General features: G+C 49.8%; 1 protein-coding gene across 14 annotated transcripts in view; it reads left to right on the forward strand.

Annotated features, from left to right (window-relative positions):
• Window positions 1–16,332, forward strand: part of BMAL1 (basic helix-loop-helix ARNT like 1) — a 103,725-nt gene that overhangs the window by 74,050 nt on the left and 13,343 nt on the right. For 7 of the 14 annotated variants that reach the window (XM_037146694.2, XM_037146704.2, XM_037146685.2 and 4 more), the window contains 9 exons: window positions 87–128; window positions 1,483–1,640; window positions 2,288–2,350; window positions 3,319–3,398; window positions 8,479–8,571; window positions 9,672–9,789; window positions 12,250–12,399; window positions 14,303–14,549; window positions 15,672–15,778. In XM_037146694.2, the coding sequence (XP_037002589.2) occupies window positions 87–128; window positions 1,483–1,640; window positions 2,288–2,350; window positions 3,319–3,398; window positions 8,479–8,571; window positions 9,672–9,789; window positions 12,250–12,399; window positions 14,303–14,549; window positions 15,672–15,778 (1,058 nt within the window). Of the gene's footprint in view, window positions 1–86; window positions 129–1,482; window positions 1,641–2,287; window positions 2,351–3,318; window positions 3,399–8,478; window positions 8,572–9,671; window positions 9,790–12,249; window positions 12,400–14,302; window positions 14,550–15,671; window positions 15,779–16,332 lie in introns of those variants that run through there. The other 7 variants (XM_037146727.2, XM_037146744.2, XM_037146734.2 and 4 more) reach the window with 5 other exon arrangements.

A 16,332-nucleotide genomic window follows, 5' to 3' on the forward strand; every position in this document is an offset into this window, starting at 1 on the left:
ATAGAGAAGAAAGCAAAGATGTATAACTTTGCCATTAGTTATACTCTCCAGGCGACTGTTTTCATCTTTTGCTTTTTTATTTCTAGGTTAGAATACACAGAGCACCAAGGGAGGATAAAAAATGCAAGGTAAGGCGGGGCCCTCGTTCTATGTGTGAACTGACCGGGTCCTGGGGTCTCAGAGTGCAGCCAGGGGGCTCTGTGCATCTGGGGCCATCCAGCAGTTCTTCTGACACTGCCATATCCATAGTGAATAAAGAATGGGGCAGTGTGCCGTGGCTGGGTGTGGTGGCCTTCTGCCCCTCACTCTCTCTGGGCTGTGCTGGCCCACGCTCTTTGTTGTCTAAGCATGTGTCATTAGAAGAGGACTCTGGAGGGAGCAGAAAATCAGTCACGGCTAAGGATGCCCCAGTCTATGTATTCCATCCTGACTCTAGGGCCCCCAGAGGAGACCTGGCTCAGTGATCCGGCTCCTGGGCTGCACCTCGCCCTGCAGGGGCCCTCATTGCTCTGAGAATTGCAGCCGAGGGCCCGACAGAGGAAATGCCCCACTCCATTAAATAGATTCTCTGACTTGATCCTTCCTCCCTCAACCACACTTGCCAATCCCTTTCCACATGGGTCCTCAGCCCTCCTGCTGTGGGGCTATGTCAGGACCCAGAACAAAGGGCTGCAGGCTTTGGTTGACCTGAGGCTTTAGCCTTCGTTTAGCAGACCTGCCTTGGCAGAGGCTCTCAGGGTTCTGTTGCTATGGCAGCGGCAGCAAACTACATTTGCACCATGGATGCACCTCTTTAGGGGGACAGTCACAAATGGCAGGTGTGAACCAGTCAGGGAGGGTGTGTGCTGGTGGAAGCGGCAGGCTGCCTCAGTGGGCAGCAGCTCCCCGGGGGCAGGAACGTGACAGTCTTTGGAGGAAGTTCTGGGGGCAGATGCTGCACCTGCTGTGTCCATGTGGGGTCATGTTTGAGCCAAGGATGGCAGCGGTGGCTACCTGGCGACTCAGTCGGTGTGGCTCCAGCAGGCCACACAGCAGGCCCCTCGCAAAGCTCAGAGACAGCTCACAGAGGACCATGGGGCCGTTCTGGATGTTTTGCTCTGTGAAAGCTCCACCTCCCTCCTTTTGTCTTCTGCCCCCCCCCCCTTAAAACCCAGCTTTACAGAGGCTGAGAGAAAAAGAAATGAGAAGTTAACAATACAGTTTACTCTGAAAAGACAGTTTTTGTAACATTTCTCCTTAATTTTAAGGCTAATTTAATTTTAATTTTAATTAAAACAAAAGTTTAAAAAGTAACTAATACTGACCTGGCAGTGAAGCCACTTTTTGGGTGACTTGAGTAGAAAAGTCTAGTTTAAAATAATCTACAAATTCTAGATTTGCCTCTTCAGATGACTGTTGAGAATGGGTATAACTTATTTTTGCCATTGTTTCCTTGGTGCTGGGTTACATTTTATGGAATTTATTTTTCATATTGTTGTTCAGGGAAGCTCACAGTCAAATTGAAAAAAGGCGTCGGGACAAAATGAACAGTTTTATTGATGAATTGGCTTCCTTGGTCCCAACGTGCAACGCAATGTCCCGGAAACTAGACAAACTTACTGTGCTCCGGATGGCCGTTCAGCACATGAAAACACTACGAGGTGAGATCCCAGGTTTTACTGTCCTTGGTGTCCTTGCTCACAAATGTGTCACCCTTGCCTAGAATGTTCCTAAGTCCCTGAGGGCAGTGTTTATAACTTGCAAATGTGTGGCCTTGAGTAATATGCCTGTAACTTTCAGCACTAGAAACAATGCCAAATAAAGTGATTATTGAGCCTACATGAGTGTCAAGACAGTCTTGCAGCGCTGCGCCCCCGGAGGGTCGAGGGCTTGTGCGTGTGTCTCTGCGCATGCGTGTAATCAGTCCTGCTGACGCGCCGTCTCTCTGCTGTGTGGGCCTGGCCCCCACCCATTTGTGATGAACGTCAGAAATGCAGGCACACTGGGTGACCAGAAAGTCGGTGTCAGTGCCTAAGAGGATGACCTGTCCTGGTTCTTTGCAAAGGCAGCCCCTGGCCCGCAGTCCTTGCCGCGTCCTTATGGGCAGGAGCGAACACCGCCAGACTCGTCTTCCTGGAATTTTCCCAAGCTGGCGAGGCCCTGTGTGAGGGAGGCGGTGTTTTTCTTCTGAGTGTGGCGAGGTTGAGAAAACCGAGGCGGAGATGTGGAAGTGACTTATCCAAACCACGAGAGAAATCTGAGACATATCAGGCATTTTAGTGATTGCTGTTCCTGGAATTTTCCATAGCTCGTCTCGAACTATTTGAGGAAATTGGAAAGTGGGTGCTCAGTCAGATCTCTGAGCTGTGTGGTAAGAGAACTGCATCTTTTTATTTCCACAAAGCCACCAGAAATAAGAAGTAGTTTGTTTTGTCTGACTTTTGATCACTGCTCAAAAATATAATTGTTGTATCCTGTGCTTGGAGAAGGCATTTAAAAATTCATGTTAGCTAAAACGGTAAGGCTGAATTACTATAAAACAATTTCCATTAAACTGGAAGGAAAAGAGTGGCAGGTCCTGAGTTATCATGAACAGCAGGGGTGCGGACCCACCATCTTCCCCTTGCTAGTTGCTCTGAAAGTCACAGATGCGTTCGGCTTGCCCCCTTCCCTGTGGCACTGTGAACTGTTATGAGCCCATCTCATTCTATTTCTCCACTCTTCTCCTAACCATTCTGCAGATTCCAAGTCGTGTACTGCTGGCATTTTTCTGTAATAAGTTAGTGCGCTTCTGAACAATGCCGGGTTGACAGCCATTTAAACAGAGGTCTTGCTCCATTTCAGTCCCAGGAGCTAGAGTTGCATTTTCTGAGGCAATGCGTTTCTCTGGGTTGCCAGGCTCATTTAACTCACCACTGATGGAGGGGGACTCACGCTAAATGCCTTCTGCAGTGCGTTCACTCAGGGCCCAGCAGGCTGGGCGATCGCCCAAGGACAATCACCAAGGACTGGTGATTTCAGGGGCTGCTAGCCTCTCTGGTTTGCTTCTGGAGCAGCCCTCTGTCTTCGAAGCAGCTTTGTAACTTCCTTCTGTTTGCTCTTGGTGTCTCCCACAGTGACAAAGGCAGGCCTGTTAATTCTCCAGTGGGCAACAGTGTTCCCTTTTCCGTGCAATTCTCTCGGGCATTATAGGATTTTGTTCAGAACCGGGTCTTACCTTGTCCTAGTTAAAGAAAAAGAAGGCAGAGTGCCAGTCCCCGGCGGTGGGGACTAGGCTGGAGTGGGCCGAGCCATCATCCAAATGTAAAGGAGCCAACTCTTCTTCTTTTTCCTCCCAAGGTGCCACCAATCCATACACAGAAGCAAACTACAAACCAACCTTTCTGTCAGACGATGAATTGAAACACCTCATTCTCAGGGTATGTTGCAATTATGGGATTATTTTACGCAATATTTATTTTTACAAGTGCCAGAGTTCGGTACCAGCATGTGGGAATTTGATGTCCCAACACTGAACTTTTCTTAGGCCCACTTCCTCTTTGTCCTACTGTGTGGACAGGCCTCACATTCCTTCCCGAGACCTTCCCCCTCCTCTTCTGCCCTTGCTTAGGCGAAAGTTAGAGGTCTGTGCTTCTGTGACTTTAAATTAGAAGAGGCAGGATTTTGTTAAAAATAGGCGGTAGTTAAGAATCACACTCCTACAGGGAGGTTTTAGAAAGGGACCGAAACCGAGAACAATTGAGAATTTCTCTGATTCTCACTTAACCACTAGCACAAAAACACCCACTGAAATCTTTATACCAAAATCCCTTCAAAATAACAGAACTTCCAGGGACTTCATGATCCAGCGAGGAAAATAAATGGAAGAGGCGGCGCCTTCCCCTGCTCGACTGCAGCTCTTCCCTCCTCGTGCCGGTCTCCACAGCCAGGCCGCCGAGGCAGCCCCACGGAGCCCGGCCGGCTGGTTAGGTCTGTGCAGGGCTCTCAGGCACGTTCCCGGCAGAGTGAGTGCCCACTGAAGGGAAAGAAATGGAGTTCAAAAAAACACGTCCTCTTGCAAGAACTAGAAGAAGAAAAACAAAAAAACATAACTGAAAGGCCCCCCACAGTCCAGGTTGAGTCGTTGGCCGAGGCCACTCCGGAATCTTGGCTCCCTTCTTTGAGCAGACGTTCGCAAAGCAGGCGTTAGTTTGAGTGGACCTTGGTCTCAGTACTTTCCCGCCCCGCCCGGCTCCCCTCCCCCTCCTGCCTATGCTCACTCCAGGGCTCTCTGCCCTTCCCCGCATGATGTGCTGGATTAATTGGAAAGCTTTCAACTGCAAGGAACAGAAGACATGATGAACAACAGGGTTTTTTTATTTTTCATTTTTTAATTAAAAAATTTTAAATTAGTTAACATGAAGTATTTTTTCGTATTAGTTTCATGTGTATGCACAGAGGTCAGCCAATCATATACTTTACTGAATGTCCTCCCTGATATTTCCAGTGCCCAGCTGGCACCGTACCATTGATAGCTACTTAAAAAATAGTCATGGGGATGTAAAGCACAGCACAGGAAACACCGCTGATAACATTGTAACCAATTGGGTTTTGTTCCTCACGTATGGCTGGCTGGTCCTGGGGTCGGCAGTGGGGGGTCAGGGCGGCGCCCCCGTGAGGTCAGCAGGAGCCAGGCTCTTGGTCTTCACACACAACCATGCTGGCCTAGCAGTGCAGCCGCTTCCTCCGTGCAGCAAGATGGCTGTGCCGGGGAAAACAGGGCAGGGCTGGCTGTGGGCCAGTGGCCCTTACATCAGGAAAGGATGCGCCCGCTTCCTGGAAGCCCAGCAGTAGACGTCAGCTTGTGGAGAAGATGCGCCTGGTCTCCCCCAGGGGCAGGGCAGGGCAGGTTGCAGAGCCGGGCCTGGATTCCCCAGCCTCCGCAGCAGACGCGGGCGAGCAAGAGAGAGACGGGGTTCAGGCCTGGCCCCGGCAGCCTTTGTCACGCACACTCTCCAGAGCCACATCCGTTTGCTGGATTTCCCCCTAGACGTGGCTCTCACAAGCCCAAGCAGAACTTCACCTGTGGTCTGCTTGGCGCTTCCCTTGCCACAGAAGCCATCTTGGTGCCACCGTTTGGGCAGCTGCAGTACTGCCCCTCCTCCCCAGCGCACTTGTACATACCTGTTGTTAGGCCGGGTCTTTGCCAGCTTGGATAGATGCCGTTCATTTTTTTTAACTTCTTTTATCTCTGCCAAAACATATTCCTTGGATGGTCCCACCCACATTCTAGCTTGTCATTAGCAATCCCTCGAGGCTTCATGTGACTTGTAGATCTGCTAGGCATACCCTCTGTGTCTTTCATTTTCATTCATTCGCTAATTCAGCAAACAGTTTTGATTACTTACTGTATAAGCATGGCACTATTCTAGGAACATCCTGGCATGTTCCTAGCATGTTCACTGCTCAGCACGCTAGGGCGGGGCCAAGGCTTCCCAGCAAATTAGTGATGACCTGTTGGCTGCCACTCCTGGGGCACAGTTATTCGGACCCACCTCTGCCCTCACCTCTCCACCCCTTTCCGAACAGATGTCCTTGTTCTCAGAAGTTGCAGCTATAAGCTATGTCTGCTGCATCTCTAGAGAAACCAGCAGGGCCAGCATCATGGACGTGTGGCCTGTGCGGTCACACAGGGCCCAGTGCTTGTTTGTAATGCTCTCACCTTGAAAATCACAAGTTTTTGTATGAGAGTCCCTGCCTTTTCATTTTGTACAGCACCTATAAATTATGTAGCTGGTCTTGATTGCCATACCAGTACTGGTAATTTGATGTTTTTAAGGGGAAAAGTTTAGAAATTGTTTTATATATCTAAATATATAAAGCGCCTTTTATAGTGGCAAACACTTAGTAATTTTAATTTCTTATCATATGCTCACAGTTAGTAGGCTGTATAACAAGGATTTCCATACTATTCCAGCTAAATACTCCATCGTAGGCCCACCTCCCCCGCTCCTGTTCCACACACCCCCAGTGGTGGTCCGTCTTCCCCGACGACACTTTTCTTTCCTCCACGGCACACTGCAGTGGCTGCGAAGTCCCGCCCAGTCCCTCGCCAGTTCCAGGTACCCAGTTCCCAGGAATTTGTCTCAACAGCAGGCGAGGGCCGAACAGACTGGCAGCAGGAACTGTTGCTTCCACTTTTCCTCACCAATGCAAATCTGACTAATTGCCTGCTTTACTAAGTGCCGTTAGAAGATCTTTCGTGAACAGCGTGTCAGGCGCGGGCCACCTGATCAGTGTGTAGTGTCTAGATACTCCGCTTCCCCACAGTTTGAAAAGCAGGCAGACCGCCCAGGCTCTGGGTTATTTACAAACACCGTCCTCCCCAAGAGCAAGCCAGCCCCTGGTTTTCTGGTGTCCCCACAGTACTCATGGTGTCCTCACACCTCACACCTCTGCTCTTCAGTTGTTCCCGCAGCCCCTGCTGCTTGCCCTGATGGCGTCCATCTGCCCAGGGAAGCAGGTCCGAGCACCTGGGCCTGCCCTGCACTGGCTGTACCCACTGGCCTTTGGAGACCTTGGCTGGGTTGGACTCTACTTGGCTCATGTAGTCTGTTCAGGCCTGTCTGCACCCACATGTCAGGATGTCACAGTCACCTTCTTCCTGGGAACCTTTTGTACCTCACCACTTCATCAATGAAAGGCCTCAAAATACTTCTCTTGTGGGATATAAGATTGTCTGCAAGGCAAATGAGGAAGTTATTAATATCCTCCTTTCTGACAGAATGAGGCTTCCAGCAGATGGTGCTTGGAAAGTCGCTTCCCCCTCACTGTCATTCCTTGCCCCTGGACCAGCTTCGAGGCCTAACTTAGGAAGGGATTGCTTCTAGCCCCTGCCTCACTGGATGGCCCACCAGCTTCTCTCACTCCTTTTACCCCAGCACAGGTGCATGCGCCGATCCTTAACCTCCTGGCACATGAATTCATTCCCAAGTTCTTTGAATTAAACTATATCCCAAGGGCCTTTCTGTGAAAAAGAGAATCAAGTTTCTCCATTTTTCCAAACAGCAGACTGAGTGCTAGTGAATAAAGCAAGATAGTGCCCCTCTGTGTATTAGAACTGCAGGAGCCGAGGAAGGAGTGAGTGCATGACAGACTTGGGGAGGGGGGTTCCCGGTCACTAGGATTCCGCCGGCAGGGGTCGAGCGGTTGTCCATCTGCAAAGCTGGGCCTCCATGGCTAAGAATCACGCAAACGGAGACAAATACTAGAGCTTTGGCGGTTATCTGCTCAGTCTCTCTAACAAACGCTGCTCTGTCTCTACATCTGTCTTTATCTGGCACTTTAGTTTTTTACTTGTATTTAAAGTAAAGAGTGCCCTGGCTGGCATGGCTAAGTGGATCGAGCACCAGCCTATGAACCAAAGGGTTGCTGGTTTGATTCCCAGTCAGGGCACATGCCTGGGTTCCAGGCCTGGTCCCCAGTAGGGCGCTCGAGAGAAGGAACCACACACTGATGTTTTTCTCCCTCTCTCCCTGCCTTCCCCTCTTTAAAAGTAAAGAAATAAAATCTTGAAAAATAATAATAAAAAATAAAGAGAAGGGGAAGTAAGAAGAATCTAAGGTGAAATTTTTGTTTTTCTTTTCTTACCTCACTTAGGAACAAACAGCCTCACCCTGGGTCAAAGGATAATATTTGAGAGCAGTAGCTTTCAGCCCTGTGTACACTAGAATCAGTTTAGGGCAGAAGTAGCAGGTAAAACAAAACCAGCTATCCAGCCCTACCCAGACGATCAGCATTAAACAAAACAAGAAGACGCTGCTCCAGCCCTGGCTGGTGTGGCTCAGTAGATTGAGACGCTGGCCTGGGAACCAGGGAGTCGCTGGTTCGGTTCCCAGTCAGGGCACATGCCTGGGTTGCAGGCCAGGTTCCCAGCAGGGGGAGCACGAGAGGCATTGATGTTTCTCTCTCTCTTTCTCCCTCCCTTCCCCTCTGTCTAAAAATAAATAAATTAAATCTTCAAAAATATAAAACACAACAAAAACACTGCTCCAAATGCTGAGGACCCTGTCCTAGCGCTCCCTGAGAATGCAGGTGTTCAGGGTGGCAGCCGAGGTGTTGGGGAGGGGATTCTGATCTTACAGTTTTCCTCTCATCGCAGATTCTAGGACTGTACATACAGTTGTTCTAATCGGAGCAATAAAATACAACTTCTCTGGACTTCAGTGCTAAGGAAATGTCTTAAGCTAAATTCTGCTCTGAAATAAAATGGACGTAATTGGACTTGCCCCTGTAATGATCAGATCATAGATGTAGATACATAGATCTGCCTTGGACAGAATCCTACTTTTCTCACAAGGCATCTGTTGTGAGTGCCCTATTCTCAGGACGCCCGTGAAACCGCCGAGAGAGCAGCCCTGCGCTTTGGGTACTTAGACACCAGCCCTTGCTTGCTGTCAGAGTGATTGCAGTCATGTTCCTTGAAGTGTGATAAATTGATTATCCATTTCTCCTGATTAGGCAGCAGATGGATTTTTGTTTGTCGTAGGATGTGACCGAGGGAAGATACTCTTTGTCTCAGAGTCTGTCTTCAAGATCCTCAACTACAGCCAGGTATTGCTCCCACCAGTGGTGCCGCCGCGCCGCAGCCGCAGGGGCCGCCCTGTCAGAGCAGTCACGTGCCCCAGTCACCCGTGCAGTGCGTCTGTTGTCTCCCACCAGTCCCTCCTCCAGAGAGTTCTCTACACGTTAACAGGGAAATGAAGTTAAACTTAGGAAAATCTTTCAATCTATGTATGTGCCATGTTTCCGCCATTTGAAAGGTTTGGCTCTGATCTCAGCAGCAGCAGCAGCTCTTTAACTTTGTTATTGCTGCAAAATCAGTACCCTACAACTAGGGGGAGGGGTGGGGAGTGAGGAGGGCAAGGGAGGAAGGTAGGCAGATAATGCCGAGCCAATGAACAGAAGGGGCGGGCGCCCCCGTGACGCTGTGCTTGCAGTGACCACTAGCTCCGTGGAATCTCAGCTGCCTCTAAGCCCGACTGAGACAGTCCATGCCCTGTAACGTCAGTCGGATCAAACAAGATAGACATTTAGGAGAGCTCCTGGAGCGCAGCTTTTCACCTGTTATGTCCCTAGAGTTTATACTCTGTGTCCACCCCTCATTCATCCCTTCACTCATTGCATGCTGGTGGTTGCATGAACACTGGAGAAGGCAGAGGAATTAGTGTCACAATAGCACTTGTGTGCATTAGAATTAATGTAAAGGTAGTGTTTTCCGAGTGTCTTATTCATCCAGTCTTACAAGAAAGTCATAGAGGAAGTGTTTATTGTCTCTGCTAACAGGATAGAGTATGGAGGCTTAAAGGGGCTCGATGCAGAGCCCTTGCCAACCATCCACCCACTGGGGTCTCAGAAGGGACCCCGAGGGCATCAGAAATGAACAGGCACACACACAGCCAAAGGAGCCTCGCCTCTGGGCAGCCTGAACTACTTACTGAGTCGAGCCCCTTCCCTCATGTGCTATCACAGGCAAACTCCCGGTGCCTCGTTCATTGTGTCCATGTCTAGGCGAAGTGATTGCATGCGTGTACATGTCCACATATGAAGTCTTTGCAGTTGTCACGCTTAAAATACAACATATAGACAAAGCACTTAGATGATTCATGCTCTGCGTGCTGTTGACTTGTCATTTCGATGGTTCATCCCCACAGAATGATCTGATCGGTCAGAGCTTGTTTGACTACCTACATCCTAAAGACATTGCCAAAGTCAAGGAGCAGCTCTCCTCCTCCGACACGGCACCCCGGGAGCGACTCATAGATGCAAAAAGTGAGTACAGAGAGGCCGCTGCTTCCTCGGGACCCTGCTCAGACCTGAGTGCAGAGCAGAGACTGCAGGCTGCGCGCTGTGGTCTCAGCCTCTGGGTCCCTTCCTCTCTGCCCTGTGTCAGGCCGCAGGTGCTGTCTTTGGCTAAGTGGAATTGTGTACATTCTTTTGTTTTTGTCTTTGTTTTTGTTGTTGTTGTTGTTTCACATAAAGAAAAAAACCTCAGTGTCCAAATCCATTGAGAGGAAAAAAAGCTACTTTGATTTGATTCTTTCTGATTTTTAGTCTTTTTTTTTTTTCAGAACCAAAATTCCTTGTTGTATACTCCTAAGTTTAAAGGGCTCACACAAGTTTGATTTGTTTCCCCTGAAAAAGAAATCATCTCTGTTTATCTGAGGTGCACCCTTGCAGCCTCACAAAAGTAAGAAAACTTAAAATATAGATATGGCATTTCTTTGACGGAACCGGTTCCTCATTGTATCACCTTCCCTCCTGGCCTCCTCCTTGGAGCAGTGGAAGCACCGTGGACCTCCCCCCAGCTTCCTGTCCTGCCCCTCCCCTGGGCCTCCTGTGCGCGGCCCCTGTCGGTCTCTTCTCCTTTCGTCCCTCCGGAGGCCGTGCGCGACAGCGGTCAGGCGCGCGGGCTCTGGAGTCAGATTGCTGGGCTCACTTCCTGACCTCACCACTGACCAGCTGTGTGACCTTGAGCAAGTTACTTAACCTCTCTGTGCCTGAGCCTTCCTATGTGCAAAATAGTAGCTATTCCATTTGGTTTTGTGAGGATCGAACATGTTAATATACACAAAGCACGTGGGACAGTTCCTGGCACATCTAAACACAGTCTCAAGGTTGGTATTCACCTTGGCCCAGTGCAGACATGGTCTAACTAGTTTCCTGTTTCCCAGCTCCCGTTTTAATTCCTGGAGGGAAATACCAGCAAAGGAATCTCCTTTAAACCATGCTTTTCAGTAAGGCACTCCTCTTTTTCCTAAAAGTACAATGCAGTTCCCATACCCGTTGTCCTCGGTAGTCTGGCCCTTCCAACAGTTTAGTGACCTAAGGAGAAAAAGATGAATGGTGGTTGGTCCCTACCTATAAAGCCCTTACCATGTAGTCATGGAGACCAGGAGACAGCTCCCTGGTGTAGCATAATAGGTGCAGCCATAGAGAACGAATGATTCATTCTCGTGGGGGCACAGGGAGAGGCCTCATTGAGTAGGCGACAGCCAAGGTGGATTTGAAAAGATGAATCGATGTTTGCCGGGTGAGGAAGAGAGGAACAGAGCTGAGGCAATGATCTGTGGGTGGGAGCAGCGGTGTGGCCCCCGCTCTGTGGCCTGTTTGGTGCTACTGGAACAAAACCTCCAAGGGAGCGGGAGGCTGGAATATGGAGACCTTTTCGTCCATGGGGACACAGTGAGGGCTCTGAGCCCGGTGGGACAGGCCCGGATTGGCAGTCTGGGAAGACCCCTGAGGTGGCAGTGTGGGAGGCAGGCTGCAGGGGGAGGCCCAGGAGGAGCCCTGGGCAAACAGCCTGTGCCGATGGTGGTCGCTGTCAGGGGGGCAGCAGGGCGGCCCCCGGATGTGCGCTGCAGCGACAGCAGCCAGTGTGTCTGTCAGGGTCACGGCAGTGCCTGTCGTCCACGGACGCTAATTCAGTTGGTTCCACACAGCACAGTCCAGTGCAAACGTAATGCAAACCGCAAATAGGAGCCACGTTTGTGATTTAAAACTCTGATAGCCACATTAAAAACAGTAAAAGTAAGTGTAAAGCTAATTTTAGTACTATATTTTATTTAACCGAGTAATTCCAAAATGAGACCTTTTACTTTTTCTTGTACTAAGTCCTTGGAATCCTGTGAGTGTTCATTTCATACCACACGCTCCAGTCAGAATAACTACATTTCAGGCGTTCAGCGGCTGCCCGTAGGGAGTGGCTCCTGAACTGGGCAACACAGACCTAAAGTTCGGTCCAGGACCCTGGGCTGAGAGTTTAAGGATGCTCTGGTTCATCCTTTCCATTTCTGTATCGACATCTTGCCCATCCTTCCAGGCCCGGCCCCAGTTCTTCCTCCTCTGAGAAGCACAGGCGGTTTCTGCCATTCGTTTGGCACAAATCACACATCGCCCCCTGTTGCTTTTAATGTTTTTGTGGTGAACTTCCATTTCCCCTTCCCAGCTGCAAACTCCGCTGCACAGGAGCCCTGAGCTTATTTCCTTCTCTCCCCCGGGGGCACACAGGCCACTCACCCAGTGGCTGCGTTCTCCATGGTCTGGAAACATGTCCGGGCAACACACCTCTCCCTGCTGCATCTTTTAAGGCCTAGACTGAGGAGAAATGTTATTCCCAGGTCATTGTTACAGAACTTTGAGGCAGGAAAGAAGAGGCTTTCTTCAAGGTCACACTCCCCAACCCGACAGATATTACCCTCAGTTTATCACGTTTTGTGTATTGATTTGCAGCTGGACTTCCAGTTAAAACAGATATAACCCCTGGGCCATCTCGGTTATGTTCTGGAGCACGACGTTCTTTCTTCTGTAGGATGAAGTGTAACAGGCCTTCAGTAAAGGTTGAAGACAAGGATTTCCCCTCCACCTGCTCAAAGAAAAAAGGTAACCATGTCACAGATCTGTAAAGGCCCATTACAGGGAAGCTTGGCTGCTGCACTGGTGCCCTCAGCAGGGTGTTGGCCAGTTTTCGCCAGCCAGCCAGAGCGGCAGCTTCCGGGACTGCGGTGGGGACCCCGCTACCTGCCACTCCCCCACCCCCGCTGACAACATAGGACAGTCAGGAGCAGGGGATGCTGGGAAGCCTGACGTGTTGCCATGATGACCGAGATTCGTGGGAAGGCTTCCTTTCTTTAAATTGTCCGGGATTGGTTGGGAAACAACACTGCCATCCACTATTCTAACTGCCTCCTGAGCAACCCAGCAACCCACCAAAATTACTTTTGCTAAATTCACCAGTCACCTCCGTGCTAAATGCAATGGTCCCTTTTCATTTTTCCCTCCATCTTCCTCTTCTCTAGAATTCTGTGAAACCACATACTCCTCGTCTCTCCCACCCTTGGTCGCTCTGGGCGCGCTTCCTGGTTCCCTTCGCTGGCCCATCTTCTGTCCTGGCCGCCTTCTCTTTTTCTGTCTCTCTCCATAGGCGGCACCGTCTACTCCCTTAGCTTTCAACACCATTTATATTTCAGTAACATCCAAGTTTATATTTCGAGCCCAGACTTCTCTTTTGACCTCCAGACCCATGAATTAACTGCTTATTAAATCTGCCCCCTTAGATATCTCAAGGGCATCTCAAACATGGTAAATGTAAAAGCAACCACCTGATCTTCTCCTTAGTGTAAATAAATGGCAGCAGGAACAAATACTAAACCAAAATGTGATCTGCCACCCATCGAATTGCACATACTAGAAGCCTGCAAGGCCCCCTCACCCCACTTCACCCCCCACCCCCAGTCATGAAATCTTGCCACAGCAAATTCCTTTTGCAGAAGTTACGTGTTTATCCACCTCCATGTTCACCACTATCATTGGACTGTGGCTACGCTCAGCCCTCCCCCCGTCTTTGCAAAGCGGGCTCCTCACGTTTGCCATCTCTCCACACAGCAGCTGGAATGATCTTTTTAAAAGCATATCTTCTGATCAGTTTCCTATTTGAGACCCTGGGACAGTTCCTATTAACATGATTTGTTTTCCACCGTTCCCAACAAACAGCACAGACTCAATGCTTGTAAAGCCCTCCACAAGGATTTCTCTATTGTCAAAACCCAAAAGTGCTCCACACTTAACAGTGTCCCAGAGTGAAACCTTCCTTTCCTGTCTGACACATGACTCTCTGCCCTGAGTCAGTGACTTATTCCAGCAACCACTCAATCCAAAAAAATTGGAGTTGTCTTCATTTGCTTTCGTTCATGCCAAATTTTTGGATATTCACACCAACTCCCAAGAATTCTCAGAAGCTTCTCCTGTGTCCTGCCTGCCTCCTCCTCCCAGCGTGGCCAGGCCACAGGCCTCCTTGCCTCTGGCTGTGTGATCGTTCATTAGCAAAGAACCCAAGGCCCCTATAGTTTGCCCCCAACCTGCCTTTCCAACTCTCCCCCCAACCCCCGCCTCCGCCCCTGCTCCTCTCCACTTCAACCAGAGCTCTGCCGTTTCTTGTACAGGATACACTTCTGTGCCTTTGTACATCCTCAGCCTTTGCACGTCCTAGTCCCATAGCCAGTGTTCATCCTTCTTTCTCTGCACCCACCGTGTTCTTCTGGGCTGCCTGCCTTTCCCCAGGTGGACGTAGATGCTCCTCCCGTGGTTTAACCAGCGTCTACTAAGCACACATGACACTGCATGGGAGTTATTGTTCTGTCTTCCTTTCTCATTGGATGCTCACTTTTGGAGAGTAAGGCCTTTTTTTTAATTATTGGACTTCCTCCTGACATTCCTGCCACCATAGGCTCCCACACCTCCTCACCCCAAAGCCACACTGACACTCACCACGGACTTTGCTTTCTAGCAGATCGAAAAAGCTTCTGCACAATACACAGCACAGGCTATTTGAAAAGCTGGCCGCCCACAAAGATGGGGCTGGATGAAGACAATGAACCGGACAACGAGGGGTGTAACCTCAGCTGCCTCGTTGCGATAGGACGGCTGCACTCTCACGTGGTTCCACAGCCGGTGAACGGGGAGATTAGGGTGAAATCTATGGAGTACGTTTCTCGGCACGCCATAGATGGCAAGTTCGTCTTTGTAGACCAGAGGTAAGTGTCTGCACAGTACTCTTGAACAGTAATGGAAGATTTTCAACCCTGAGCAAAGCAGAGACAACTGGGCAATCTGCTGTCTTTCCTAAGAATAAACAGAGAGGAGGAAGTGGTGGAGATCTCTGCTGAAAAATGAGAATTGTCATCAGAATATCATAAACACAGATTTTTCTCTGTCATTCCTTGACATGTAGAAAACCACATGCACTTAGTAGGGTGGTTTGGTGTCTGTGGCCAAAAGAGAAATGGTAGGCATAGCACCTGTGGACTGTTTGAGGACCACTCCTGTGATTGGGTTCTGGAACCCAGGCCCCGGGAACAGTGTGTGGTCCTGAGGCGATTAGTAATCTCATATGGCTATTCAAGTTTTAATCTAATCAATTAAAATTAAATAAAATGAACAATGAAATTCCTCAGGCTCACCAGCCACTTTTCAAGTACTCGGCAGGCACATGAGGCTAATGGCGCAGATACCGGACATTGCCGTGGTCACAGAGAGTCCTGCTGGACAGCACGGGTCTGGTCCAGCCCCGTCTTTCGTGGCTGAGGGACCAAGGCCCCGCCTGAAGCCTGGCTTCCTGCAGGGCTCACCCTGACTGGCGGTCGACCCAGAGATCCCGGGCCTCCCACTGCTCTCTGCTGCCCGTTAAGAGTATTCACAGGCTAATAATTTTTCTGGCAGCTCGAAAGCCACTGAATGCTGGGAAAGGAGACAGCTGTCCCCCAAGGCCCTTGTGGCTCCTGCTGCTGGAGCTTCTGGTGTTCAGCTCCCCTGACAAAAGCCAGCAGTAGCGTGGAGAACTTCTGCCCTGGGGCTTAGGGTCCAACCACATTTTTATCTCACTAATGGAGTTACCATTTTTAAACCTCCCCAAATTCGATTTCTTGTTATAACAGCCCCTTTGAAAGGCCTCTTTGCTTCCTTTCCCTCTGTTTTCATAACCTTGGTGTCATTCAGTTACGTGAATTAAATACATGAAATCTCCACGCAGCAAGCCCTCCGAGCAGCCACCCAGCCTGTACCTTGTTCTCCGTGGCTGTGGCTGGGCCACCCACTGCAGAGGTGCTATTGTCTGAGTGGCTTTTTCTTTTTCTTTTTCTTTTAATATTTCCTCCTAGGGCAACGGCTATTTTGGCGTATTTACCACAAGAACTTCTAGGCACATCGTGTTACGAATATTTTCACCAAGATGACATAGGACACCTCGCAGAATGTCATAGGCAAGGTAAGCGTGGCTGTGCGAAGGATCGCGAGCTTAAAATGCCCCCCTGCTTCTAGACTCGTCCACACACTGTCCCAGAGAAACCTGCCCCCAAGGGTGTGGGAGTCAGCCAGCCTGGGAGTCTCAGCCTGGGCCAAAATATCTGTGTGGGGAGGAAGCCGAGGCTCCCGGGTCCTGCTCATCCCCTTACAGATAACCCGCCCCTAGTACCCAGCAGCTTTCTGTACACGTGCCAGGTTAATTTCTGGAAGGCATCTGTTACCCAGAGGATTGATCCAGACCCCATGAAGATTAGTAGGGCCCAAACAGTTCTAATTCTTTTTCATGAAGTCCCGCACTGCTGCCCTGGCTGGTGTGGCTCAGTGGATTGAGTGCCAGCCTGCAAACCAAAGGGTCACTGGTTCAGTTCCCAGTCCGGGCACATGACTGGGTTGCAGGCCAGGCCCCCAGTAGGGGACCTACAAGAGGCAACCACACATTGATGCTTCTCTCCCACTCTTTCTCCCTCCACTCCCCTCTGTCAAAAAATAAATAAAATCTTTAAAAATACATAAAAT

Source organism: Artibeus jamaicensis, unplaced genomic scaffold (assembly GCF_021234435.1).
Source record: "Artibeus jamaicensis isolate MK-2021 breed Jamaican fruit bat unplaced genomic scaffold, CSHL_Jam_final contig_797, whole genome shotgun sequence".
Classification (NCBI taxonomy): Eukaryota; Metazoa; Chordata; class Mammalia; order Chiroptera; family Phyllostomidae; genus Artibeus; species Artibeus jamaicensis.